Raw genomic sequence first — 26,955 nt, 5'->3', positions numbered from 1 at the left:
ACTAGGTAACCAAGACGACCAGCATGTTCCGATGTATATCTTATAAAGATTCCTCTAGTGTATACAAAAAGTAACAGATGGTTATGGGCGCGTGTGAATCAGGACTGTAAGGAAGAATTTTCAATACATACTTTTAGAAACGGTTTACCTTTTTTGAACCATATGACTATTATCTCTGCACAAAAAAGTTAAATACGAACAATGCTGATTGCTGTGAGGAGAATGGCCTGCAGCTGAGAGATGAGGAAGTTGATATCCCACCAAGTGTGAAGCAATAGTGGCTCTGGCCAGGAGGGTGGTACTGGTACAGAAGGTGAGAAGGATCGAGAACTGGTATCTGCTTTCAAGGCAGGGCCAAGATATTAAATGTGGGGTGTGAGAGGAAGCATGAGTCAGGGATGACTTAATAGTCCTAAAGGTTCGGGGCCTGACCAACAGGATGAAGAGTAGTGCTTTTTATGGAGTAGTCTTGGGAATTGACAAACTTTGAACTCTTTGCTGTTGTTTGTTGTTAATATGTTAATGTACACAGCAAAATATACACCAGTTCAACAGTTTCTACTTGTATAGTTCAGTGACATTGATTACATTCTTCGAGTTGTGCAACCATTCTCACCCTCCTTTTCTGAGTTGTTCCTCCCCCGTTAACATAAATTCACTACCTCCTAAGTTTCCTATGTAATCTTCCAAGTTGCTGTTGTAATTTGATCCATTGTAGATAGATCTTAAAAGAGCATGATGCTCGAGGCAGACATTTTTTACTAATTAAGGCTCTGAACTTCTTAACTTTGAGCACACTGAGCATGGAGTAAGCGTTTGGAATTAGGGAGAGAAGCCTGGGTTTGGGGATATAGACCTTTTTTCCCTGACTTTTCATTGTGGAATTTTAAAAACAACACAAAGGTAGAATGGCACAAAGAACTCCCACCTACCCATCACCCAGCTTTGACAGGCATGGACATTTACTGCTTCCTTCCGTTTTCTCCTCCCACACTGTAAAAATGGCATGGGGATGGTGCCTGACCTCCTCTAACTTCACCAGGGGGAAGGAGAATCAAGATCAATAGCCCAAGGGTGATTCTGATGAGGCAGAGGTCAGGCACACGCCTCCTTTGTCTGCCATCCTTACCAATTCTGACACCAACCGTTCCTCCCAAGGCACTCTCTACTTCTCTACTGGGTTTGATAATTCAATGCAATGGTGTCAACTAGACAGCTACAGGTTTTTTGTCTTGACCCCATGCTAAGAGTCAAAAATTAACTCCACGGCACCCGACAACAACAAACATTCTACAGCCCTGTGATTTACTGAGCTCACCCAGTCCCAGGGGTTGGAGAGAGCAGAGACAAGGCCTTGGGGACTCCCACATGTACGGATCTCTGGGAAAGGAGCAGCACCCTAAAGAGTGGCTGAGAGGGGGCAGCCAGTGAGGATGCAGGGGCATCAGGAGACTGGTGACCTGGAAGCTGAAGGAACAAAGAGTTCCAAAGAGCAGGCAATTGACCGTGTTAGATGCTCAAAAGATGTCAAGAGTCAAAAGAACTGAGACAATCGACCGTTGGATTTGGCAAAGTGGAGGTCATTGGTGACCTTGACAACTGGACTTAGCGGATCGATGGTGGGGTTGGAGTGGGCTTGATGTGTCTAGACAACTTGTTTGAGAAATTTTACTATAAAGGGGAGTGAAGATACATACAAGAAGCCAAAGTGGACATGGGGTCAAGACAAAAAACCTGTTGGTGTCTAGTCAATTCCAATTCATAGCGACCCCATGGGCTGGAGTGGAACTGCCCCATAGGGTTTCCCTGGCTGTAATCCTTATGGAAGCAGACCACCACACCTTTCTCCCAAGGAGCGGCTGGTGGGATCAAATGGCTAACCTTTTGGCTGGCAGCCAAGCGCTTAACCACCATGCCACCAGTGTTGCTTACGAGGTCAAGGGAAGCCTGTTTTTCCCTCCAGTCTGAATATGTTATGGAAACTTCTCAATATCATAATACAGGTTCCGTAGGACAAGTTTATAAGTACTTTTTTTTTCTATAACTTTTTTTATTGAGGTATAAACTTAAATGCTGTAGATGCATAAAGGGCATGGCTGTTAAGCATACAGGTCAATGAAGTTTTACAAATGTAAATACTCGTATAGCCACCACCCAGCACAAGATAGAGAACAGTCCCAACAGCCCAGAAATTCCTTCGTGCCCTTTCCCTATCAATTCCTCCACTCCAGAAGCAACTACTAATCTGATTTCTGTCACTATAAATTAGCAGTGCCTCTTCGTGAACTTTCTATAAATGAAATCTTTGAGCACGTCTTCTTGCGTGTCTGGCTTTAATTTAGCTCTTTATGTCTGTGAGAGTGTTCACATTGTTACATAGAGTAAGAGCTTGTTCTGTAAGAGCTTACCTTAAAAGGATTTCTACATACTGGGTATTTTATAGCTTCTAAAATAAGGATGTAGGGGAGCAAAGGAGAATGAAGAACAATAAACATACAAGGAAAATATTAGCCCAGAAGACAAAAAGGTCCACATAAACCAGAGACTCCATCACACTGAGACCAGAAGAACTAGATGGTGCCCAGCTACCACCAATGACCACCCTGACAGGGAACACAACAGAGAGTCCCTGATGGAGCAAGAGAAAAGTGGGGTGCAGAGCTCAAATTCATATAAAAAGACCAGACTTAATGGTCTGACTGAGACTAGAGGAACCCCAGAAGACATGGCCCCCAGACTGTCTGCTAACCTAGAGCCAGAACTGTTAGATACACAAGACTAAACGGGCAGCTCCTGTCCAGAGGTGAGATGAGAAGGCAGAAAGGGATAGGAGCTGGTTGAATGGACATGGGAAATCCAGGGTGGAAAGGGAAGGTGTGCTGTCACATTTATAGGAATAGCAACTTAGGTCACATAACAATGTGTGTATAAATTTTTGTGTGAGCTGTAAGCTTTCACCTAAAGCACAATTTTAAAAAATAAATAAATAAAATAAAGATGCTGGATTTTAATTCCAGGATGTTGGTGCATAGTAGTGAACTTCAAGGATAATGGAGAACCCAAAATATTTCATCAAGTTCTAGGGAGATTGTTTTTAAACGGAGACAAATTATAGCATGTTTGTATGCTGATGAAATCATACAGGGAAAAAGGATGATAGACTTAAGTGCCCTGTTCTTGGGTAGGTGAGACGGGGTATGAGCAGGACACAGGTAGAAAGAAGGGTTGGACGTGAACTGAACTAGGGTCAGATCACCCCCAGTAAAAGAAAGGAAATTTTTACCACTGTACACTCCCCCTTCCAAATGGTAAAAACCACTCTCCTGGTTTTTATAGGTTGGGAGCTATTCCATACAACATCAAAGCTCAAAGCGAGTCTTTGGACTGCCAGTCTGGTTTTGATGTAGATGATATTGCTTCCTTTAATTTATGGGTCATAAAAAAAAATTGGGTAAATAGAGGTGATGTTTGTTCCAAGTGGATGGAGCAAGAGGGAGGGGAGAACAGTGGGCAGGTCTCACAAAGAATGTCTGGGAAAGAAGAGGAGCCCAGTGTGGCTAGAGCAGCCAGTACCGGGAGAGGCCAGATCTGGAGAGCCCCCAAGGTGAGGCCTGTGGGTATATATCAACACCGTGAAACACTACTGTGAAGTGGAAAAGAATGAGAGGCCAAGATGGACCTCACGGCCATTATAAGGAGCTCAAAGGCAGGTACATTCCTTTCACCTGAAGTTCAAAGACAGGCAGAATGAATAGTGGTGATAGAGGTTGGGTTGGCGGTGACCTGGGGCAGAGGAGGGTGTTGACTGGAAAGGGAACAAAAGCCCTCGGGGGCTGGAAACTTCATAGCTTGATCTGGGTGGTGATTACCCAGGTGAATGCACTGTAGAAGTTAATTGAGACTATACTTAAAATCAAAAAGTGCATTTCAAGATCTGTCCTGAAGCACAGTGCTGTCAGTGATAGGATAATATCCATACGCCTACAAGGAAGACCAGCTAATATAACTATTCGAATTTACACATCAACCACTAAGGCCAAATATGTAGAAACTGAAGATTTTTATCAACTTCTGCAGTCTGAAATTGCAGGAACATGCAATCAAGATGCATTGATAATTATTGGTGATTGGAATGCAAAAGTTGGAAACACAGAAGGATCAGTAGTTGGAAAATATGGCCTTGGTGATAGAAACAATGCTGGAGATCAAGTGACAGAATTTTGCAAGATCAACTTCTTCATTGCAAAAACCTTTTTTAATCTATATAAATGGCCACTATACACGTGAACCTCGATAGATGGCATACATAGGAATCAAATTGACTACATCTGTGGAAAGAGACGATGGAGAAGCTCAATATCAGTCAGAACAAGGCCAGGGGCCAACTGTGGAAGAGAACATTGTTGCTCATATGCAAATTCAAGTTGAAGAAAATTAGTACAAGTCCACAAGAGCCAAATTATGACCTCAAGTATATCCTACCTGAGTTTACAGACCATCTCAAGAATAGATTTGAAGAGTAATGACCAAAGAGCAGGCAAATTGTGGAATGACATCAAGGACACCATACACAAAGAAAGCAAGAGGTCATTAAAAAGACAGGACAGAAAGAAAAGACCAAAATGGATGTCAGAAGAGATTCTGAATGTTGTTCTTGAACACAGAGTAGTGAAGAGAAAGGAAGAAATGATGAAGTAAAGGAGTTGAACAGAAGATTTCAAAGGGCAGCTCGAGATGACAAAGTCAAGTATTATAATGAAATGTGCAAAGACCTGGAGTTAGTAAGCTGAAAGGAAAGAACACGCTCAGCATTTCTCAAGCCGAAAGAACTGAAGAAAAAATTCAAGCCTTGAGTGGCAATAGTGAATGATTCTATGGGGAAAATACTAAACGATGCAGGATGCATCAAAAGAAGATGAAAGGAATATACACAGTCACTATACCAAAAAGAATTGGTCAACATTAACCACTTCATAAGGTAGCATATGATCAACAACCGATGGTAATGAAGGAAGAAGTCCAAGCTGCACTGAAGAGATTGATGGAATACCAATTGAGATGTTTCAACAAACAGATGCAGCGCTGGAAGTGCTCACTTGTCTATGCAAAGAAATTTGGAAAACAGCTATCTGGCCAACCGACTGGAGGAGATACATATTTGTACCTATTCCAAAGAACAGTGGTCCAACAGAATGTGAAAATTACTGAACAACCTTATTAATATCACATACAAGTAAAATTTTGCTGAAGATCATTCAAAAGCGGTCACAGCAGTACATTGACAGGAAACTGCCAGAAATTCAAGCTGGATTCAGAAGAGGTCACGGAACCAGGGATATCATTGCTGATGTCAGATGGATCTTGGCTGAAGGCAGAACATACCAGAAAGACATTTACCTGTGTTTTATTGGCTATGCAAAGGCATTCAACTGTGGATCATAACAAATTATGGACAACATCGTAAAGGATGGGAATTCTGGAACACTAATTGTGTTCATGAAGAACCTGTACTTACTTAGACCAAGAGGCGGTCATTCAGACAGAACAAGGGGAGACTGCACGGTTTAAAGTCAGAGAAGTTGTGCATCAAGTTTGCATCCTTTCACCATACTTATTCAATCTGTATGCTGAGCAAATAATCTGAGAAACTGGATTATATGAAGAAGATTGACGCATCAGGATTGGAGGAAGGCTCATTAACAACCTGCTATATGCAGCTGACACAACCTTGCTTGCTGAAAGTGAAGTAGACTTGAAGCACTTACTGATGAAGATCAAAGACCACAGCCTTCAGTACAGATTACACCTCAAAATGAAGGAAACAAAAATCCTGATAAGTGGACCAGTAAGCAACATCATGATAAACAGAGAAAAGACTGAAGTTGTCAAGGATTTCATTTTACTTGGACCCACAATCAACACCCGTGGAAGCAGCAGTCAAAAAATCAAAGGACACATTGCATTGGGCACATCTGCTGCAAAAAACCTCTTTAAAGTGTTAAAAAGCAGAGATGTCACTGTAAGGACAAAAGTGTGCCTGACCCAAGTCATGGCGTTTTCAATTACTTTGTATGCATGTGAAAGCTGGACGATGAATAAGGAGGACAGAAGAATTGACGCCTTTGAATTATGGCATTTGGCGAAGAATACTGGATATACCATGGACTGCCAGAAGAATGAACAAGTTTGTCTTGGGGTAAGTACAGCAAAAATGCTCCTTAAAAGCGAGAATGGAGAGACTTGTCTCATATATTTTGGACATGTTATCAGGAGGGACCAATTCCTGGAGAAGGACATTCATGTTTGTAAAGTGGAGGGTTGGCTAAAAAGAGGAAGACCCTCAAAGGGGTGGAATGACTGAGTGGCTGCAACAACAGGGCCAGACAGCAACGATTTTGAGAATGGCACAGGGTCGGGCAGTGTTTTGTTCTGTTGTACCGATTTGATGGCACCTAACAACAACATCCTTGGAAACTCTGTGGGGCAGTTCTACTCTGTCCTATAGGGTCGCTATGAGTCGAAATTGACTCGACGGCCCCGGGTTTTTAACAACAACAATACTTAAAATGTGCGTACTTTATTGCATGTAAATTAGATTTCAAAGGAAAAAAGAGCTTGGCTTAGGAGGTAGGCCTTGACGGGAGGGCTGGTGGGAGCCATGGAAGAATATAGAGTGAGGAAGAAGCCCCATCATGTCTGAGTGTTAAAAAGGTCCTCAGGGGGGCCATGTGGGGATGCATGGAAAGGGAGAGTCTGGAGCCTGGCCCCAGCCTTAGCCCATAACTGACTGTTTAGCCCCGGGCATGCCCCATCCCCTTTTTCCCTGCCAGTCCTCCCACGGGTGTGGGGAAGAGAAAAAGTAGGAGAGGGAAGTAGCCCAAGTCAGTGAAAAATGAGCCCCTCTAGGACAGAGGCCCCTTATTCAGGTCTGCAGCTGCATCACGGGGCACAGCACCTGCAGGAAGCGTTGATTCAGTGAGAAAGGGAGTGTTAAAAGTGCCAAGAGAGGGCGCTGGGATCAGAGTGCCCCAGAGGAGAATGGGGGCAGGTAGGTGGCGGCAGACCTGAGAAAATTCAAAGCTAGGGACCTCCTGGGTTTTCACAGTTTCTTAATAAAAAGTCCCTTCTGACCTTGTCTGGAAGTCCCTGGGTGGTACAAATCATTAACGCCCTTGGCTACTAACTGAAACGTTGGAGATTCAAGTGTACCCAGCACCTCAGAAGAAAGGCCTGGTGATCTTCTGAAAAATCAACCATTGAAAACAACCCTGTGGAACCCAGTTTTACTCTGACACACATGGTGTTGCTATGAGTCGGAATCTACTCGATGGCAACAGTTTTAACTTGTCTCAGGTGAAACCAACACAACGAGCAGTAGAAGGCGAGGTGCTTCGCTTCCTGCCAAGTATTCAGTGTGTACACTCAGTGCTATTCACTGAAGCCCTGCATATACAACGCCCTTGGCGTGGAAGTTACAATAGTAAACAAAAAGTACTGTGTGAAGGTGCCTGAGTGCCTGCATGGGCCAGGGCCTGAGGGCAAGGGATCTGGAGCCAGGCTGAAAAAAAAGATAAGCCTGTTGCCATTGAGTCAATTCTGATTTATGGTGATCGTATCTTTTTTTATGTGTTACAGAGTAGAACTGAGCCCCATAGAGTTTTCTCGGCTGTAACTCGGAAACCCTGGTGGCGTAGCGGTTAAGAGCTACGGTTGCACACCAAAAAGTCAGCAGTTCAAATTCACCAGGCACTCCTTGGAAACCCTATGGGGCAGTTCTGCTTTGTCCTATAGGGTCGCTGTGAGTCGGAATTGACTCAACGGCAATGGGTTTTTAATCTTTACAGAAGCAGATCACCAGGCCTTTCTTCCGTGGGTTGAACTGCTAACCTTTTGGTTAGTAGACGAGCACAAACCATTTGTGCCACCCAGGGTCTACCCAGGTCAAATCTCAGCTCCTCTGCCTCTTTTGCTGTGGCTTTGGACAGGCTTCTTAATTGCTCTGTGCCTGAGTTTCCTCATCTGTAAAATGAGATGAACAATACCCACTTTGGCTCCTTTTGTAGGGATTTTGTTTATGCCAAAGGTTTAGCATGGTGCTTGGCTCGATATTATTATTGTGATAGGGACAGGTTCATGGGGCTGGGAGAGCCCAGGGGAGGTACCTGGCCCATCTAGGGGCTTCATAAAGGGCTTTCTGGAGGAGGTGACAGCTTAAAGGAGGAGGAGGAAGGAGTGTGCCAACTGAAGAGGGGGAGAAGGTCAGAGTGGTCCCTGAGGAATGAGAAATGGTGGGAAATTTTGGCAACACAACTAGAAGGACTTCCTTCAGAAGGTGTTCAAGATGTTTTCAGGGGTCTTGTTCCTGTCTCAGGCCCCCACATTTTACTCCCAGCTGGGCTGGCACCTAGAGGAGGGCAGGAGCAAGCTTCCTGTGGCAGTGGGTGGTGAGGGCCGCGCTTTAGTTTCCAGGACTGAGGGGCTAGGCTGACTGTGGACTTTTAGGGAAATCCAAAGATAGCTCAGCAGAGGATGACACATAAACTGGGCTCCCCACCCCCCACCTGCCTGGAGGATGAATCAGCCCCTCATACTGCAAGAAAGCCACTGTGTGAAGTCAGACCTGGGTTTGAGGCTCAAGGCCACCTTGCCCCTGACTCACCTCAGGTGGGACAGGGAGGGAGGGCTGGGTGTGAATCCGGAGCCTGCAGCTTCCTGGACCCCGCTCCTCATGGAATCTCAGTTTCTATATCTGCACAATGGGGATGGAGTGGGGTGGGGGAAGCATGTTGGGGTGATTTATTGAAAGCAGGGATGGAATTGCTGGGCACACACAGGGCTTCTGTAAGCGTCAACCCCCTACCCTTTTCCTTTCAGAATCTAGCAGGCTCCCCTGGTACAGATGTGAAACAGGTGTGTGGGATGGTTTGGGTCTCCTGTGAGTCTCTTGATGGTGAGTTGCCATCTAGGTTCTGGTGGAGGTGGGAGTAGAGGAAAAAAAAAAAAAAAACCCAAAACCAAATCCATTGCCATAGAGTGGATTCCGACTCACAGCGACCCTATAGGACAGAGCAGAACTGCCCCCTAGGGTTTCCAAGGCTGTAATCTTTACGGAAGCAGACTGCCACATCTTTCTCCCAAGGAGTGACCCACGGGTTCAAACCACAACCTTTCGGTTAGCAGCCAAGCGTTTAACCACCACCAGGGCTCCTTAGAGGGGAAAAAGGCAGCAGAAAAAAGAAAAAGGGCAGGCAGGCATGCATTGTGTGTGAAAACCGGTGACAATAATAAAATGATAAAGTATCTCACATGTACCCAACCCTCTGCGCCGCTCCTTGTTTTAATCTTCACGATAGTTCCGTGGGTCAAAACTCAAACCTGTTGCTGCCAAGTTCATTCTGACTCATAGTGACCCTATAGGACAGAGTAGAACTGCCCTACAGGGTTTCCAAGGAACGGCTGGTGGATTCGAGCTGCCGGCCTTTTGGTTCGTAGCCTAGCTTTAACCACTGCACCACCAGGGCCAGGAGGCCCCGTTTTACAGGTGAGGTAGAATGTACAGAAAAGTGAAGCCACTTGTCCCAGGTTACACAGCCAGGATTTGGACCCTGACTGGTCTGAATCTGAAGCCCTTGTTCTTAGCCTTGGAGCTGACCTGCATGGGGAGGGTGTTAAGGACTCCCCAGCCTGCAGAGCTGGGAGGACACTTGGAGGGGAAATGGAGGTTGAGTCAGGGCAAGGTTTTTCCACTGGATGACCTGTCTGTTTGGAGTCTGCACGTGTTTAGAAGAAACAGCAACCACTTCTGACTTGGTCGTATATTTATTACAAAGTACAAGAACAGAGACTGGACTGGCAGGCTGGCCCCCCATCCCCTGCCAGATAATCTCTGCAGCTCTGGAAAAATGGTGTCTTCCTTGCTCTTCCACTAGGGGGCACCGCCTCCTGCCTCCTCAAATCAGCCCAGACCTTGTTCCTTGAGCTATGCCATCCAGTGGTAACTGAGGCTCCCCAGGATTCAGGACTCCAGGGACCCAACCAGCTCCTACCCCAGGACCCAGGAGTCCCAACCCCCAGACACTTCCGCTTCTAACTTTGTCTATAGCAGCATAATGAGAAAGTCTTTGATGAGTGTGTAGGGGGAGGGCGACCATTTTCCCACTTGGGGCTGCAGGGTTGGGCCAAGGCTTCCTCCTCCAGCCAGTGTCCCCTCCAGCAGCCACCAGAGACTCAACCCACCCCCAGGTGGGCCCCTTCAGTCCTCACACTTGAGGTGGGAGGGGCTGGATCAGGAGTGGCAAGGCGGATGTCCTTCACCTCATCACCCGGGCAAGTAGTCTGATTCCTCCTCCATCAGTTCTGGGGAGACAGAAAAACAGAGAGATAGGTGGACAGGCAGGGCAGAAACCAGGGAGAGCGACAGTGGGGGCACATCAAGGGGGAGGCAGACAAAGACCAGGGGGCAGAGATGGACGGAGGAGAGGGTCCATGTCCCCGGACACCAAGAGACCAGGGTGCAGGTGGCATTTTGACAAAGGCATAGGATGGACAGAGCCCAGGGACAGGCAGAGAGAGACAGAAGCCAAGCAAAGAAAATGAGAGAGGGGCAATGAGGGTCAGTGCAGGCAGAATGACCGTCTCCTTCCTTTCCTGCCAGTCCAGCTCCAAACTCAGATGCCTTTCCTCCAGACAGCTGGAGCGGAAGACCAAGGGTGACCTTGTCTCCGGGCCACGCCCCACCCCCTTAGCCACACAGGGTGCTGGTCACCGGCATTCCCTCCAGAACACCTTCCTGCCTGAGTCCCAGCCCCCTCACCAGCTATGTGGCCTCCTGGCTGGATTCTGGAAGCTGTCGTGGCCCCAGGGCAGTGCTGAGCAGCTCAGTCAGGGCGTCCAGCTTTCCTGCCAGGGTGTCCATGCGCTTCTCCAGGGCCTGGTGGGAGCTGCTCAGCCCCAACTGCAAGTCACACAGGATCATGTGCATCTGGGCAGGCAGAGAGGGTCGAGGGTCAGCAGGCCGGGTGGGCAATGGAGCCAGCATCTATTTAGTAGTCCCTGGGTGGCGCAAAAGGTCAAGCGTTCGACTACTTGTTGAAAGATTGGTGGTTCGAACCCACCCAGAGGTGTCTTAGAATACAAGGGCGTGGCGATCTGCCTCGGAAAGATCACAGCCTTGAAAACCTGCCGGGGGAGCTCTACTCTGCGTACCTGGGGTCCTCATGAGTTGGAATCAACTCAACAGCAGATAACAACACAGGTTTTTGAGAATTATTCTAATGATAACAGTTACCACTGACCTCCTACTACGTCCCAGCTACTTTGCCAGGTGCTTTTTCATGCATGGTTTATAAATCAAAAACAAACAAAAGCCTGTTGCTGTCAAGTCAATAGGGACCCTACAGGATAGAGTAGAACTGCCCGATAGAGTTTCCAAGGCTGCAACGTTCATGGAAGCAGACTGCCACATCTTCCTCCCATGGACCCGCTGGTGGGTTTGAACCGCCAACCTTTAGGTTAGCAGCCAAGTGCTTAACCACCACAGCACCAGGACTACTTGCATGGTTTATAATCCTCCCAAAAGCCATGGGGAGTAGGAATTCTGTTCCCATTGTACAGGGCAGGAAACTGAGGCCCAGAACAATTAAATGACATGCCCGAGGCAGCACCTAGAACTGAGCCTAGAGCATGATTGTTAGCCGCAGTCGAATCAGCCTTCGGCTCATGGCAACCCCCCACACAATGGAACAAAACACTGCCTAGTCCCGCACGCACCATCCCCAGGATCGGTTGCAGATTGGACCCTTGTGCTTCATAGTGTTGTCACTGGCTGATTTTTAGAAGTAGATCAGTAGGCCTTTATTCCTGTCTGGAAACTTCGTTCGAACCTGTTCAGCATCATAGCAACACTCAAGCCTCCAGCAGCAGATGAGGGGTGGCTGCACATGAGGTGCGTTGGCTGGGAATGGAATCCAGGCCTCCTGTGTAGTTGTTTTTAGGTGCTGTCAAGTCGATTCTGACCCATAGCGACCCTATGCACAACAGAACGAAACACTGCCCCGTCCTCCACTATCCTCACAATCGTTAGCTTGAGCCCGTTGTTGTGGCCACCATATCAATCCATCTCCTTGAGGGTCTTCCTCTTTTTCTCTGGCTCTCTACTCAACCAAGCATGACGTCCTTCTCCAGGGACTGATCCTTCCTGATAGCACGTCCAAAGTGAGATCCTTGCTTCTAAAGGAACATTCTGGCTGTACTTCTTCCAAGGCAGACACAGTACGTATTCATTAAATATTTCTGGAATTGATGAATAATTGATTTTAAAGTTCACATAGCCCTTTCACTACAGTCAGAGCTTTACCCTCAGCAGTTTGTGAACTATCTACGGAAATTCTTTTTTTTTTTCCTTGATGGAAATTTTTCAATTCTGCATTTTTGGCTTGATAATCTTCAGAAATTACAACTTGCCATTTCCGGCAGATCTGGGCCACCACCTTCTCACCAAACCTGTCCTGCCGTTTTGGGTTCTGCCTCTGTGACCGTGTTTACCACTGTTTGAATTGTTGCAGACTACTGAGAAAAACCAAAGGCCACCAGATAAGCCAAAGGTGCCGTGAGCCAAGCCAAAGGGGTGTGACATCCCCGTCCCCGAGTGCTTGCAGAATCAAGTGGTCACAGAAGAAGAAAGAGGTGGCAGAGCCAAGTTCTCCCAGGCCAGCTTGCCCTGCATAGAAGCACCTGTGGCAGCACCTGTGGCCGCACCTGTGGCCTTGGGCACACCCTCCAAGATAACAGCAGAGATTGGGCTTTACTAAAACAATGTCAGCAGTGTTTCTATCGAGGTTGTTATAAAATTTGAATTTTACTGGTTTTGCCGTTTATGTTTGAACTTGATTTGTAAATTTGCTTTGGGTTTTATTGTTATATGAGTCTAGCTGGAAGGAGTTTTATAGCTGTCCACATGTAAGTAACTTAAGGAGTCCTGGTGGTGCAGTGGTTAAGCACTCAGCTGTTAACTGAAAGGTCGGCGGTTTGAACCCACCAGCCGCTCTGCGGGAGAAAGACGTGGCAGTCTGCTTCCATAAAGGTTACGGCCTTGGAAACTCTGCAGGGCAGTTCTAGTCTGTCCTACAGGGTCGCTATGAGTTGAAATCCACTCTTTGGCAATGGGCTTGGTTTTGTTTTAGTAAATAACTTGACAATGAAAACAGACACTGGGATTTTTTGTGCAATTTCTTTTCTTCTTTTTTTTTTTCTTCGTTTAAAAGGACCTTAAATGGTCCCTGGATGGTGCGAACGGCTGCTAACCAAACGGTCCATCCAAAATACCTTGGGAGAAAGGCCTGGTGACCTACTTCTGAAAAATCAGCCATTGAAAACCCTGTGGAGCACAGTGTTACTCTGACACACACGGGTCACCATGAGTCAGAGGTGACTCGGTGGCAACTGGTTTGGCTTTTGGCTTTTTGTGCCTTAAATGAGTTTAAGAAACTGTATTGCATCATTCGTTCAATCATTTATTCAACCATAAATGTTTGTTGAGTTCCCGTGTGTGCCAGGCCCTTGCCCATACTCCCCAGTCTAGGCTAGATTTCCCTGCAGCCACCCCAGCCCACCCTTCTTCCAGACCCCCTCCCACAGGACTCCCGGTACCTTGGAGATATCCACCATGGAGTTCACTTGTTCCCGGAGCTTCCGGTGTTTCAGCCGCACCTGGCGGAACCTGTGGGAAGAGTAAGTAGGGGGTCAGTTCTCCTAAAAGCCTGGTCCACAGATGTGGCCTGAACTCGTGGGCGGGATAAGGGGAGAAGAGACCCACACAGGTACAGTACAAAGGAAACATCGCCAGAGAGCCAAGGGGTGGGAGGCCATGGTTGCATCCCTGGGCCCGTCCCTGGTAGAGACCCAGGTAACCAGGCACCCAGAGAGAGGGCACAGACCCACAGATACTGAGACACACACAGATACACCATGCAGATCCAGCCTGCAACCTCATGCAGGGAGCTAAGCAAGAACCTCCCAGTTAAACTGCTGCTAGATTCATGACCCTCAGAAACCTTAGGAGATAATAAACGTGTGTTGATCTGAACTGTGAAATTTGGAGGTAATTTGTTACATAACGATAGATCTAATACAATCTAAATAGATCTAATACAATCTAAAAAAAAAAGTCACGGTCAGATCCGAGCAGATGTGTGTTCTGCCCCACTGTGGGTGTCCCGACATAGGCGCACGCCCACACCATGCAGAGAGGAGCTATGGACTTGCGCACACAGAGAAGCCCTCACGTGCTGATGGCAGTCAGCAGCCTGCGCTGATGCCTACGGGCAGCTCCAGAGTCCTTCCTGTGTGTATATCTGTAGAACATCCAGGCCTCTTGCAGCACTCGGGCAGCGGACTCTTTCATCTGGGGGCAGGTGGCACAGCCTCAGTGAAGATAGGGCTAGAGAGGAGGGGGCTGGGTCCTGGACTCCTGGGTGTGAGGGAGGAGGGGGCTGGGACCTGGTCTCCTGGGCCTAGGGAGGAGAGGGCAGGGACCTGGACTCCTGGATGTGAGGGAGGAGAGGGCTGGGATCTGGACTCCTGGGTCTGGGGGGGGCCTGGGACCTGGTCTCCTGGGCCTGAGGGAGGAGAGGGCAGGGACCTGGACTCCTGGGTGTGAGGGAGGAGGGGGCTGGGACCTGGACTCCTGGGTGTGAGGGAGGAGGGGGCTGGGGGCTGTACTCCTGGGTCTGAGAGAGGAGGGGCTGGGGGCCTGGACTCCTGGGTCTAAGGGAGGAAGGGCTAGGGCCTTGGTGGAGGAGGTGTTCTCCAGGCGCTGCCGGCCCACTCTCACCTCTTTGGTATACTGGATGTCCATCATGAAGTTGTGCACGTGCTTCTCCGCTTTGTTAAACTCCAGCTTCCGGGCCACCACGGCCACCAGCAGGGCTGTGCAGCAGACCCCCTGTGGGCACAGCAGGCACCGTGGGGCCTGTGGGCCAGCCCTGTACACTATCTCTCCTTGAACCCTTCTACTAGGTATGACCATTCCCAACTGGTGGACAAGCAGACTGAGGAGAGAGGGGACCAAGGTACCGCAGTTTGGAAGTGAGGGGGCTAGGATCGGAAACCACATATGTCCCAAGCCAAATCCGGTGCCTTGTGTTCACACCATCAGAATTCCACTTTTGTTAGGGGTGTGAGGGGAGGAGGGGTGGTCCTGCGTGGGGGCGGACCTCAGGTCCCTCAATACCCCTTCCTCTCACATCCAGTTGGTCATCAGGTCCTGCCACTTTGATCACCAAGGTGCCCTCACCTTCCTCCCACCCTTACTGGCCTCTCCCCCAGGTCTGGCCCTGTCCTCTCCCTCCTGGACCATCTCTGGCCTCCCACTGCACCCACCCCGACCCCAGAGGGACCTAACACCCAGTTATGACCCTGCCGCCACACTCTAATCTCCTTCTAGGCTCTCACTGCCCCGAACTTCTTAGCCCGGCATTCAAGGCCTTCCACTCCCTGCTGCCTCCTCACCCCACCTACCTCCCAGACAACTCACAGCCCTGGCCATATTCTGCCTCATTTGCCCAAGCACCTTGGTCCGAGCACCCTCCCTCCTCCCAAGGCCTTGAAGCCTTCAAAAAAAAAAAAAAAATCAAAACACACAACCGAACTAGTTGCCGTCAAGTCAATTCCAACTCATTCCATTTGTTACAGACTAGAGCTTAGCGCCATAGGGCTTGCTTGTCTGTAATCTTTATGGAAGCAGATCGCCAGGCCTTTCTTCCACTTAGTGGACTCGAACTGTTAACCTTTTAGTTAGTAGCTGATGGCAAACTGTTTGCACCATCTAAGGACTTCTTCCATCTTTCAGGGCCCCATCAAATTCCAATGGCCCTGTGACCCTTGCTCATTTCTCCTTGGGGTGGAATGACTCTTCCTCTGAAGCATCTCCCCCCACCACGTGTTCGGCTCTTGACCTCTCAGAGCTTGGATGTTTAGAAACATTGGCTCTGGGGACTGCCTGACTTCCGGTCCCAGCTCTGAACAACTGAGGCTCAGTGCCTCAGTTTCTTGTCTGTAAAATGGGCATCCCCTCACACTGTTACTCTGTGGATTCCATGAGTTAGCCCCTGGAAAGTGGTTAGAACAGAGCCTGGCAGAGAGTATGTGCTCAGTAAAAGGTAGCTATTATATTCCATTGAGCCATGGAAGTTCTTGGCCTGAAGCTGGCTATGAACTCTAGTGCAAACCGCTCTCTCTCTAGGTCTCAAGTTTTTTTTGTTAAACAAAGGTCACTGACCCTTTCTTTGGGAGTGTCTCCCAGGCTGGGTCTCTGCCCCACTTCCCTAGTCCCTGAGACTCACCATTGTGGGGTACACATTTCAACATGTCATTCTTTGGTTATCCTGGGACAACATCAGCGCTGAGGGCTGGGGGCTGGTGGCTTGGGTCCCTGAGGGTAAAGGGGATGATCTCTCACAGGGAAGTGAAGGCCAAGGCATTGGGTGCTGGGTCCGAGAGGGGGATAGGGGCTGGGTGGGGGAAGCTGGATGCCTGGGTCTACAGGAAAAAGGGGACGGATAGCTGGAATCAGGAGGAGGCAGAATCTGGGGAAAAGGCTGGAGTCTGGGGTTGGAGAGCCTCTGCCTTAGTCCTTGAGGGCACAAGAGTTGGAGTTGGGGCTGCTGGGTGCCTGGGACCAACACTATCACAACTGTCCCCCGTCTCCATTAACTGGGCACTTCCTGTGTGCCAGGGACTGTTTGAAGTCCTTTACCTGGTTTAACTCATTTGATTTCAGCAACCTCATGAGGAATACACTGGCACTGTCATCCTCATTTTACAGATGAGGAAACTGAGGCACAGAGAGGTTATGTGGCTTGCTTAAGGTCCTCCAGCTAGGCAGTGGCAGAAGCAAGATTTGAACCCAGGTAGCCTGGGACCTCAGGCATGTTCTTGATGACTAAATTCTATGGTCTCACAATGGCTGGGGGTTGAGAGGCAGGATTCCTAGGTCCTGAAGAAGCCTAGAAGTCACCGGGTGGTGCAAACAGTTAATGTGCTCAGCTGCTAAAGGAAAGATTGGTGGTTTGAGTCCGTCCAGAGGTGCCTTGGATGAAAGGCCTGGTGATCTACTTTAGAAAAGCAGCCGCTGAAAATCTTATGGAGTACAGTGCTACTCTGACACACATAGGATCCCCATGAGTTGGAATTGACTCAACAGCAGCTGGCTTATTGTTGGCTGGAGGAGCCTAGGACTGAGAAACCAGGGTGCCTGAGCCTTGATGAGGCTGGGGACTGGAATCCTGAATTCTGGAAGGAAATGGGGCTGGGAAGTCAGTGACCTGGGTCCCTCAGGAGGATGAGGGCTGGGGTCCTAGGTTCTGGAGAAAGCAAGGATGTGAGGGCTGGGTTTGTGAATATGAAAAGGAAATGGGGCTGGATGTCTTGGTCCTGGTAAGGAAGTGGGCTATGGAGGTGAAGGGTCTGGACATTTGAGTTTCTCGGGGGTATCCCTGAAAGCCTGTACTGGCTCCATCGTCCCCTTGGGCCTAGGGGATGAGTAGTTTGAGATAGGCTTAGGGTCCCTGAGGGGGCTGTACTCACCATGACCCCGGTGCAGAGGCAGACGATCTTCCCCCACATGGTGCCCGGCACCACGTCCCCATAGCCAATGGTCAGAAATGTGATGGGGATCAGCCACAGCGTGTCCGAAAGGTGACCAGTGGCATTAACAGCCTGTCTATGGGGAAAGGTGGGTTAGTTCTGAAACCCTGCCCCAGGGGTTTTTATATGCTTACTACCCTTCCCCTCAGTATGCTCCCACAGCCCCAAGAAGCACCTAGACCTCCCTTCCCCCCCCCCCAAAAAAACAATAAGTTCTGAGCTTTGGGCATCCTCCCTTTGCTGTTCAACCTGGGCAAGATGCTCAACCTCTCTGGGCTGTGGGGTTTGAACCTTGGTCTGGCCAATTCCAAAGCCTGTCTATGGCTGCCAAATTCAAAGTGCGTGGTTGAGGGGGCAAGCGGGACAAAAACCCAGCCCGACGTCCACTTGTCAGACCCTGGCAGAGGCTGCATCCACCCAGAGGAAGGGGTGCATTTTTCTAACTTTCACAAAGCTGCTGTGTGACCTAAAGGTGGCCCTATAGTAAAGAAAAAGTTGGAACCAAAAAGGTTTGTTGAAACTCTGCCCTTCTTTCCCCTCACTTTATAGAAGCTAAAAACCAAACCAAACCCATTGCTGTTGAGTCGATTCCGACTCGTGGCGACCCCATGTGCTACAGAGAAGAACAGCTCCACGGGGTTTTCTTGACTGTACTCTCTATGGGTGCAGATTGACAGGTCTTTCTTCCGAGGCGCCTCTGGGTGGATTTGAACTGCCAACCTTTCTGCTATGCACTTTGTGCCACCCAGAGCCTCAGGGGCCCCACCTCAGATCCACTGAATTAGAATCCTTGGGGGTGGGCCCTGAATTTGCACTGTTAACAGGCCCTTCTACTCATCCCCCCCCATCCCAAGTGCATTCAAGTTTTAGGACTTCTGCCTTGGGACGAGAGCCCTAGTGGCACAGTGGTTAAGAGCTACGGCTGCTGAAAGGTCGGCAGTTTGAATCCACCAGCTGCTCCTTGGAAACCCTATGGGGCAGCTCTACTGTGTTCTATAGGGTCGCTGAGTCGGAATTCACTTGACCACAACAGGTTTGGTTTGGTTTTGGCCTTAGGATTGTGGACTTTGACTCCTTTCCTGTTCTTCCATTTTTCAAGAGGGAAACTGATCCTGAGCAATTTCCAAATTGGGGAAACTGAGATCCTGGGAGGTGAAAGAGTTGAAAAACCACCAAAGATTAAAATTGCCAGGGAGACTTTAAACCTGATGGGATTTGACACCCATTTTGCAGAAGAGGAACCTGAGGCGCAGAGAGGGTGAGCAGTCACACAGACAACCGGAGGCAAGGCCTGAAGCCAGCTGTTCTTGCTCTTGGCCAGATACACTAAACCAGAGCTTCTCAAACATGAACAGACAACAGAATCACCTGGAGGGCTTGTTAAAACAGATTGTTGGGCTCCACCCCTCAGAGTTTCTGATTCAGTAGGTCTGGGTGGGGCCTGGGAATGTGCATTTGCAGCAAGTTCCCAGGTGAGGGTGCTGGCCCCAGAATCACACTTGGAGAACCACTGGCTAACACTCTCCACGATTTCTTTCTCTGGGAGAGAGAAATTGAAGCCCTGAAAGGGCACAGATCCAGCCAGTATCAGGATCTACCAGGCAGCCTAGAATTGGATCCCAATCCCTACAGGGAATTCTTTAACCCCCAAAACCAAAAACCAAACCCACTGCTGTGGAGTCAATTTTGACTCATGGCGAACCCATGTATTACAGAGTGGAACTGCTCTATAGGGTTTTCTTCCAAGCAGTCCCTAATTACTCCCATTCCAGGGTCACTTCTAGCACCTACAGTGTCCTTTTACCAAATTTTTTTTTAGCAAGGGTAACAAGCGCCCAAGGGCAATCTCAAATTTGCACCCTCTCCCCGCTGGCCTCTTCGACCCGGGTTGGGGTGGGGGGCGTGATTCGCCGGCAGGCCTTATCCGGTGCCTGCTAGGACTTGCCCCCGGGGACGAATGCCCCTCTCTAACAGCCCCTCCCTACGCCTCTGCTCTGTGCTAATTCTGAAAAGGCTCCGTTTCCTCTTAGACGGATGCAATCCCTGCCAGGTGCCAGCGGCTGGGTTTGGAGCCTGAACAGATGTCTGGAGACCTGAGGCAGGGGAGGCCCGGGAGCCGGAAGGGAAGGGCTTCCTAAGGTCTGTGTATGCGGCCAAGAGACGGGAGCCCGCAGGTGGAGGAAGGGCTGGGGCTGGCCGATTGGTTCCTCAGCCCAGTGGATGAGGGTGTGGACAGACCTCAGCCAGGAGGATGAGAATGGAAAATGTGAGCTTTCTCCACTGCTTGGCTCCCAACCTGTGCCACCGTACAGGGCGGCAGTGGGTGGCTGGCTGCAGCTCCAGGGCCTCTAGCAGTCTCACCTCTCTGCCACCGACAGCACCCAGGCGGTGGTGAGCCAGAGGCCAAGCGTGAGGCCGAGCAGCAGGCGGCCGGGGTGCGTGTTCATGTACAGCTTGGCCACGAACCAGTGGCGGAAGCGGACTTGGTTGAGGGCGCCGATGCTGCGGTAAGAAGCGTTGAGCAGGACGCCGCTGCGCAGAAGCACAGCGCGGGGCACCAGGTAGAGGCGCAGCAGCATGGCCAGCGACAGCAGCGCCTCCTCCTGGCTCAGGAAGCCGGGCCAGCTCTGCGCCGCCCCCCGCGGCGAGCCCGCGCCTTGCGTGCAAGGCGGTCCCCGCAAGGGCGCCGGGTGCAGCCCGCACACCACCAGCTCCAGCACGATCTGCACCGCCTGCCGCCCGGTCAGCGCCACGCGCCAGTCCCGGAGCCCGTTGTCGGTCATGAACAGCTGCGGGGAGGGGTCGGACAGGGAGCTGGCATCAGGCCACAGCCGGCCCACCTGCACCGCCAGATAAGGGGGGCACTCTGGCCCCGGAGGCGGGTGGGGAGGAGACAGTGCAGAGATGGGGGCTGGGGAGGTTTGGGGGGAAAGAGGAGCAGAGCCTCAGGAAGACATCTCTCCGTACTCCATGCCCCCCAAGTTTCAGTCCACTTGCAGAATTTCCAGGCCATGAACACTTATTGAGCAACTACGGTGTGGCTGGCATTGTTTCGTGTGCTGAGGATGCAGCGTGAACAACATAGGCAGAACCTGGGTGCCTCAGTGGAGCCCAAATTCCGCATCCCTGGAGCCCCCTCCTACCCCTGTCTTTTGGGGCACGGGCAGTAATTGTGATACTAATAATACTAGCAGTACCAATAGCTAACATTTAGCAGGCACGTTAGACGTGCTGGGCTAACATGTCTCCATCCTTTATGTGGAGTAACTCAGTGAATGTCACAACACTATGAGATTTGACGATCCTTACCCCCATTTTACAGAGAAGGAAACCAAGGCCCAGAGAGGATTTGCTCCCGGCCCCTCAGTTGGGCAGTGGCACAGCTGGGCTACAAACCCAGGTTACTTAACTGCTGGAATGATTGTTATTAATGATAATGTGTACTTTTTACTGAGCACCTCTTGTATGTCAGATGCTGAGGTGGACTTTACCATCAACCAAGACTCGTTCCCGTCGAGTAGATTCCGATTCGTAGGGACTCTATAGGACAGAGTAGAACTGCAGCACAGGGTTTCCAAGGAGTGCCTGGGGGATTCGAGCTGCCGACCTTTTGGTTAGCAGCCGTAGCACTTAACCACTACGCCACCAGGGTTTCTGGCTTTACCACGCCTGGCCAATAATCCCCATTTTATATGGGAAGGCATTGGGAGGGTAGGGGAAAGAGGGAAAGGGGTGCAGGGCAACAGAATCTGGAGAGATGGGGGATGGGATTTGGGGGATGAGGCTGGAGGGGGAAAGTGGGGAGTCGAATGTCTGGGGAGATGGGGGGCTATGGATGAGAAGGCTTCTTGGGTCTGGGGGAGATTGGCTGGGCAGGGGGAGAGTCAGGAGTAGCGAGGGTCCTGTGAACACAGCGCTGGGATTTTAGGCTGCTTGGGTCTGGGACTGATGGTGAACGAGGGATGGAGCTATAAGTCGGAATCGGTTCGACGGCACTGGGTTTGATTTCGGTTTTTTTAAGGGATGGAGGACAGGGATCTGGGAGGTGAGGCCCAAGGTGAGGCTGCTAGGGACCTGTGGAGAGATCCCTGGGTATGAATCAGAGGAAATGGGGGAGCTGGAAGGGCTGGGCAGTGTGCAAGGGGAGGCTGGGGGCTGCAGGTGCAGGAAGGCTGGGGCTGCCTCAGGTGGCTTTGTCTGTCTGTCTGTCTGTCTGTGGTTCATCCCATCCTGATGGGGGAGGGTGTGGACACATCTCAAGGTGGAGGAACCTCATTACTCCGCCCAGGAGGAGGAGGAGGATGAAAGGAGGATGGAAAGTGTAAGCTGACAGGGCATGGTGGGGGCTACGGGGGAGCGAGGAAGGGGCTTAGAGGCAGGGTTTGTCCTACCTGGATCTCTTTGGCGTGAAAGGCCACGATAAAGCAAAGGAGCAAGAAGGTGGAAATGCTGATCATGCATTTAACCAGGAACAGGTAGAGTGCCCACTGTTGGGGAGGGATAGAAAAAGGGGGTGAGATTCCAGGTCTCCACCTGGCCTTTTCCCTGTCTTTTCCTTCAAAACTTCCATCCCTTCTCAATTCCCAATTTCCTAGCCTCTTTCTCCATGTAAAACGGCTCCTCCTGATGTCTCAAAACCATCATCTGGTCCCCAGGAAGAGTGACCTCTTCCTTCCTAAGTAGACAACCCTGTCCCAGATGCCAGTGTCCACCCTCCTCTGCAGCTCTATTCCTAAGACCTACACCTCTGAAGGGAAGCCTTGAAACTCCTATTTTCTTCTTAATTCCCCAGCCCCCTTCCCACCAAAAATAGTTCCTCAGCCCTGATGAGGTGGGGAGAGGGTATCTAGAAACAGACATCTGGCCTCTAGAGAATGCCCCCTCCCCTTCCTTTCTTGCCCAGCTAGTCCTGCCTTGACAACCAGCTTTAACACCCCTATACCCAATTCCAGAGGGGCCTAGAAACTACCACTCAGTCTCCAAGGAATGAATGACACTCTGCCCTGATCTCATCCAGGGGGCTGAGTCCCTGAGACCCCAGCCCCAGCTCAGAGTGGCCCCCCCAGTCCTTCCCCCTGTGTCTCTTCCCCTCCCTCCTGCCCTTCCTCCTGGCTCTAAGCCCAGGGCAGATCTGGCCGGAAGCACAGGGCCTCCAGAAACCACGGAGAAGTAATTTTTTTTCCTCTCTTTGTGTGGCAATACCTTGGAAGAATCTAGAATTCTGGAGGGTAGGATTTAGAGTGATTCAAATCCACCAGCGAACCCTATGGGGGCAGTTCTACTCTGTCCTATAGGGTGGCTATGAGCTGAAATCCATTTGATGGCAGTGGGTTTTTTTTTTTTTTTCTTTTTTGGTGGGGGGACCCCTAGATTCTCTAGGGAGAAGTGGGTGGGTTCCTGTCTGGGGGGTGTTGTCAAGGGGAGGGGGCCACCTGAGTTCCCATGCTGAGCCCAACACCTGTTTCTTCTAAGACGGATGTTAGCTCCCCTGGCCTGGCCAGGGCCCAGCCTCTGAGCAGGGGAAAAGGGCCAGTTTCCTGCTGCAGGGGGCCTACCCGCTCCCTGCCCCCCACTCTGAACAATGGGACTGTTGTCCCCAGCCCTCTCCCACACCCTTCATCCTTCTCTGGCTCCCAGGTTCCCTGTCTCTTTCTTTAGTGTTTCTCAACCTCCACTCCACTAGACACACCCACACTCCCCCCTCCTCCCCCATGCAATTCACCTCCCTGTGGCTGTCTCTACTTTTCCAGTTCCTCTGCCCCCCAAATCCTGGACCTGTCTGCATTTTTGGCCCATACTCCTGGCTCTGAATTTCCGCATCTCTGGGGATGTTTCTGCTTCTGTCTGTATTTGGGTTTTGAGGTGTTTCTCCCTGGTGGGTTTCATGGTCTTTCCTCCATCTCCTTCTCTCTCTTCTCCATTTGGCTTTTTCTCCATCTGACTCTCTATCTCTTTCTATCTCTGTCTCTTTCAGTCTCTGCCTCTCTGTACCTCCCTTCATCCCTCGCCCTCTGCCCCACCGGTGCCAGTACCTCTGTGTGCCCCCAGGGTTTGGCAACTGCCTCCCCTCAGCCCCTCCCCTTGGAGAGCAGGTGTCTGGGTCCCAGTAAAATGAGCCCATTAGGTTGAGATGGAGGTGGGGAGGGGACATGGATGTTACCAAGGCATCCCTAGAGAGGGGGCTGAGGAGGACCCTTAGAGTCATGTATTTTGACCCTTGCACCCAGTTTACAGGTGAGGAAACTGAGGCAGCAGCATCCTCAAAGTCCCAAAGCTGGAGGCAGTGGCCTGGCAGGTAATGGAGGGAAGGAAGAAACAAGAGGAGAGAAGGTGGAGGGTGGGGATGGGGCAGGAAGGACTTTTGTGCCCCCTCCCATCTGCCAGGGCACCATGCCCCCACCTCCTCTGCTGGGTGGGTAGTGAGCGTGGGAGAGGCCGGCAGGCCCTGGCCATGCTTCCTGTTGGCATGGACTTCAGCGGCCCCACCCCCACCCCCCCAGTGCCCGCTGCCCTTGCCTTGGACAGTCTGGCCAGAGGAAGCCAGCCTGCCCTGACATCCGTGTGGCACTTCAGAGCTGCCCGCCTCTCCCACCCCTAAACCCAGCCTGAGCCTCAGTCCTCCTGGGGCCCTTCCAACTAATCTTCAAACTGGGTGCAGCTCCAGCCCAGTTCCCAACTCTCACCCCAGACAAGTCTCCAACCCCTTCTCTCCTGTCGAGCAATTCTGCTATCCCCATAAGCCCCTGATTCTGATCTCTGTCCTCAAGACCTTTGCCCCCATTGCTGTCCTGACCAGAGCTGAAATGTGCTAGAATCTGCTGAGACCTGTCCTGTCTCCACTTGCCCTTTTCCTCCCCACTCACCAGCATCCTCCGAGTCTGTTCCCTCATCCTCAAAGAGTCTCTGAGGCCCCTCCTTCCTCAGACCCAGGAGTCCAGGCCACAAGCCTCCTCTTCCCTTAGACCCAGGAGTCCAGGCTTCTATAAACCTACCTCTCCATTATTTCCCAGACTAAGTAGCACATAGATTCTACAGGAAATTGAGCCCCTTAATGTTGGAAATGGGGGGAGGTGAACTTATTTTCTACTTCCCACCTCCACCCAGAGCCAGTTTCTTCTGGGCTCTGCCCTTGGCCGCTGAGGCAATGGGTAAACGTTAGAGGTTAGATAAGGACCGAGGAACCTCCCCCTACTGGAAGAAGTAGTTTTTCTTCCCACCCTCCTTTCACCAAGCTTGGGCTACTTCTCCCCTAATCTGCCCTTGGGAGACTCAAGACTCCAGGGGTCCTGGACCTTCAGTCATCTAGACACCTTCAAAGACTGAGACACTGTGATGCCGTTCCCTTTTTCTTACAGAGTGGGTCCCCAGCATCTAATTCTCTCAGGACACAAGAGTCCATTTCCTAGCTCCTTCCTCCTTCAGGCCCAAGAGTTCCAGTCTCTAGCCCCCTCCTCCCTCGGACCCATGAGTCCCCAGCCTGTCCCCTCCTCCCTCAGACCCAGGAGTCTAGCCCCCAGCCCCCTCCCAGGCCCAGGAATCCGGGTCCCCTAGCCCCTCCTCCCTCAGACCCAGGAGTCCAGACCCCCAGCCCCTCCTCCCTCACACTCAGGAGCCCAGACCCCTAGCCCCTCCTCCCTCACACCGAGGAGGCCTGGCCCCTGCCTCCAATGCCCCAGCTTCAGGGCTCCACTCACCGGGCAGCCCCCGAACCACAGCATCTCCGCGTGCAGCACCATGAGTACGATGCCAATTCCCGCCAGCGTCAGCGCCCAACCCGCCAGCCACTTCTCCTGCTCCAGCAGGCGCTTTCGGCGCCACAGGGCCCCCAGGCTCGGCACCACCTCCCCGCCCATGGCCCCCCGGGTCTTGGGGCTCAGCCAGCTTCCCGCCCAGGGCCCCCCACCTCGCAGCAGGCAAAGGGCAGCCACTGTGGCTTGCAGGTCGTCAGCCTGCTGCTTTCCTTCTGGGGCTCTGGCTCTGAGGCACCGTGGAACACTGTGCCCTCTGGGGGGTGGTGACGGCTGGGCAGGGAGGGGAGGGGCCAGGGACGCCCCTGGGCAAGGGGAGGCTCCCCAACCCCCCTTCCCAGACCAAGGAGAGACCAGGGTGTGTCTTGGGGCACAGCAAGGAAGAGGCGTCTATCCACGTGGAGAGAGACACACAATGATACACAGTGGGCTTTATCACACACAAGGGTCTGTCTATACTGTGTGTGATACACACCTACCCTCGGCCACACCCAGACACTACACAACACAGTGCCGGGTGATAAATGCTCACATGGCAGGAGACAGAACCGAACACACGTAGCCACACAACACAATGTCCACAGGGTGACTCACAACTCCCGACAAGCTCTGAAACCCACAGCCACACCCAGACACCACACACATGGTGTGACACACACCAACACTCAGCAAGGCAGGCAGTGTACGGTTGGCCCATAAAAAAAAAAAAATTTAGCCACCCAAATGTTGTCTATGCACAGACACAAACATGGCACTCAACATTGGCACAGCATATTCTCCGACACCAACGGCCACACCCAAATATATCCATGGCTACACAAACACAACATACCCCAAGTGATACACAAATACACAATATGCATTGGCACAGAGCTATCCAAATGTCATGCACAACACACCTACGTACACAATGTACTCATGGTGTCCCAAACATTATACAACCATGGAATGACCTCGACATGGGCAGACACACAACATTGAGAGACACACCCATGGCAGCCCCCACGCACCCAGCACATGGCACACGGCGACTCAGGCAGATATGTACACAGGATGATTCACGACACACACTTTTTCACCCAGACACACACTACATCCTGGTGCAGAATGAGATTATAGTCATAGAACAACATGAATGGACACACTCAGAGACCTACAGTGGACAGTGACACACAGAAAAGCAAGCAGCACTTGCCCAAGGTGAGACATTCCAATATATTTTGGCTCACCACATGAGACACATTCTAGAATGATGCCCCTGGCCACAGGTGACATAGACACCAACACCCAAATGTGGCACACAGAGTAAAACATGCCCGGCAGCCTCTTGCCCACAAGCCACACCCGAACACCACATACAACACCCACTCACAGCTCAGCACATGCTCTATTCCAACACACGTGGCTACACAGACACAACATATGCAGAGTAATACACAAACAGGCAGTGACACAAAACTCCACAAACATGTGGTGACACAAAACTCCACAAATACTTGGTGACACAAAACTCCACAAACATGGTGACATAAATTACACAAACAGGTGGTAACACAAAACTACA

The 26,955-nt window shown here is 50.8% G+C and overlaps 1 protein-coding gene across 2 annotated transcripts; it reads right to left on the bottom strand.

The window, feature by feature from the left end:
• Positions 1 to 9,806: 9,806 nt before the first annotated feature.
• KCNN4 (potassium calcium-activated channel subfamily N member 4) lies at positions 9,807 to 25,781 on the bottom strand. 2 transcript variants are annotated; one of them, XM_049900114.1, is made up of 9 exons: positions 25,338 to 25,781; positions 22,035 to 22,130; positions 20,005 to 20,432; positions 17,584 to 17,719; positions 14,831 to 14,941; positions 14,283 to 14,401; positions 13,648 to 13,717; positions 10,814 to 10,981; positions 9,807 to 10,356 (listed from the first exon to the last, which is right to left on the bottom strand). In XM_049900114.1, the coding sequence occupies exons 1-8, from the start codon at positions 25,494 to 25,496 to the stop codon at positions 10,817 to 10,819; spliced, it is 1,284 nt and encodes a 427-aa protein (XP_049756071.1). In that variant the 5' UTR covers positions 25,497 to 25,781; the 3' UTR covers positions 9,807 to 10,356; positions 10,814 to 10,816. The 2 variants fall into 2 exon arrangements, with proteins under 2 accessions (XP_049756071.1, XP_049756072.1); XM_049900115.1 differs by lacking the exon at positions 9,807 to 10,356 and having other exon boundaries at positions 10,888 to 11,052.
• Between the last annotated feature and the right edge of the window lie 1,174 nt (positions 25,782 to 26,955).

The sequence above is a fragment of the Elephas maximus genome, chromosome 11 (assembly GCF_024166365.1).
Source record: "Elephas maximus indicus isolate mEleMax1 chromosome 11, mEleMax1 primary haplotype, whole genome shotgun sequence".
NCBI classification, from domain to species: Eukaryota; Metazoa; Chordata; class Mammalia; order Proboscidea; family Elephantidae; genus Elephas; species Elephas maximus.
Note: the sequence above shows the minus strand (reverse complement) of the source record. Positions and strands in the feature narration are given on the sequence as shown.

Coding starts and splice junctions, on each gene's coding strand:
- KCNN4 (XM_049900114.1), bottom strand. CDS start 25,496: ATGGGCGGGGAGGTGGTGCCGAGCCTGGGGGCCCTGTGGCGCCGAAAG. Junction 14,402..14,830: donor ACATCCAGTATACCAAAGAG/GTGAGAGTGGGC, acceptor ACCTGCCCCCAG/ATGAAAGAGTCCGCTGCCCG. Junction 10,982..13,647: donor CCATGGTGGATATCTCCAAG/GTACCGGGAGTC, acceptor CTGCCTGCCCAG/ATGCACATGATCCTGTGTGA.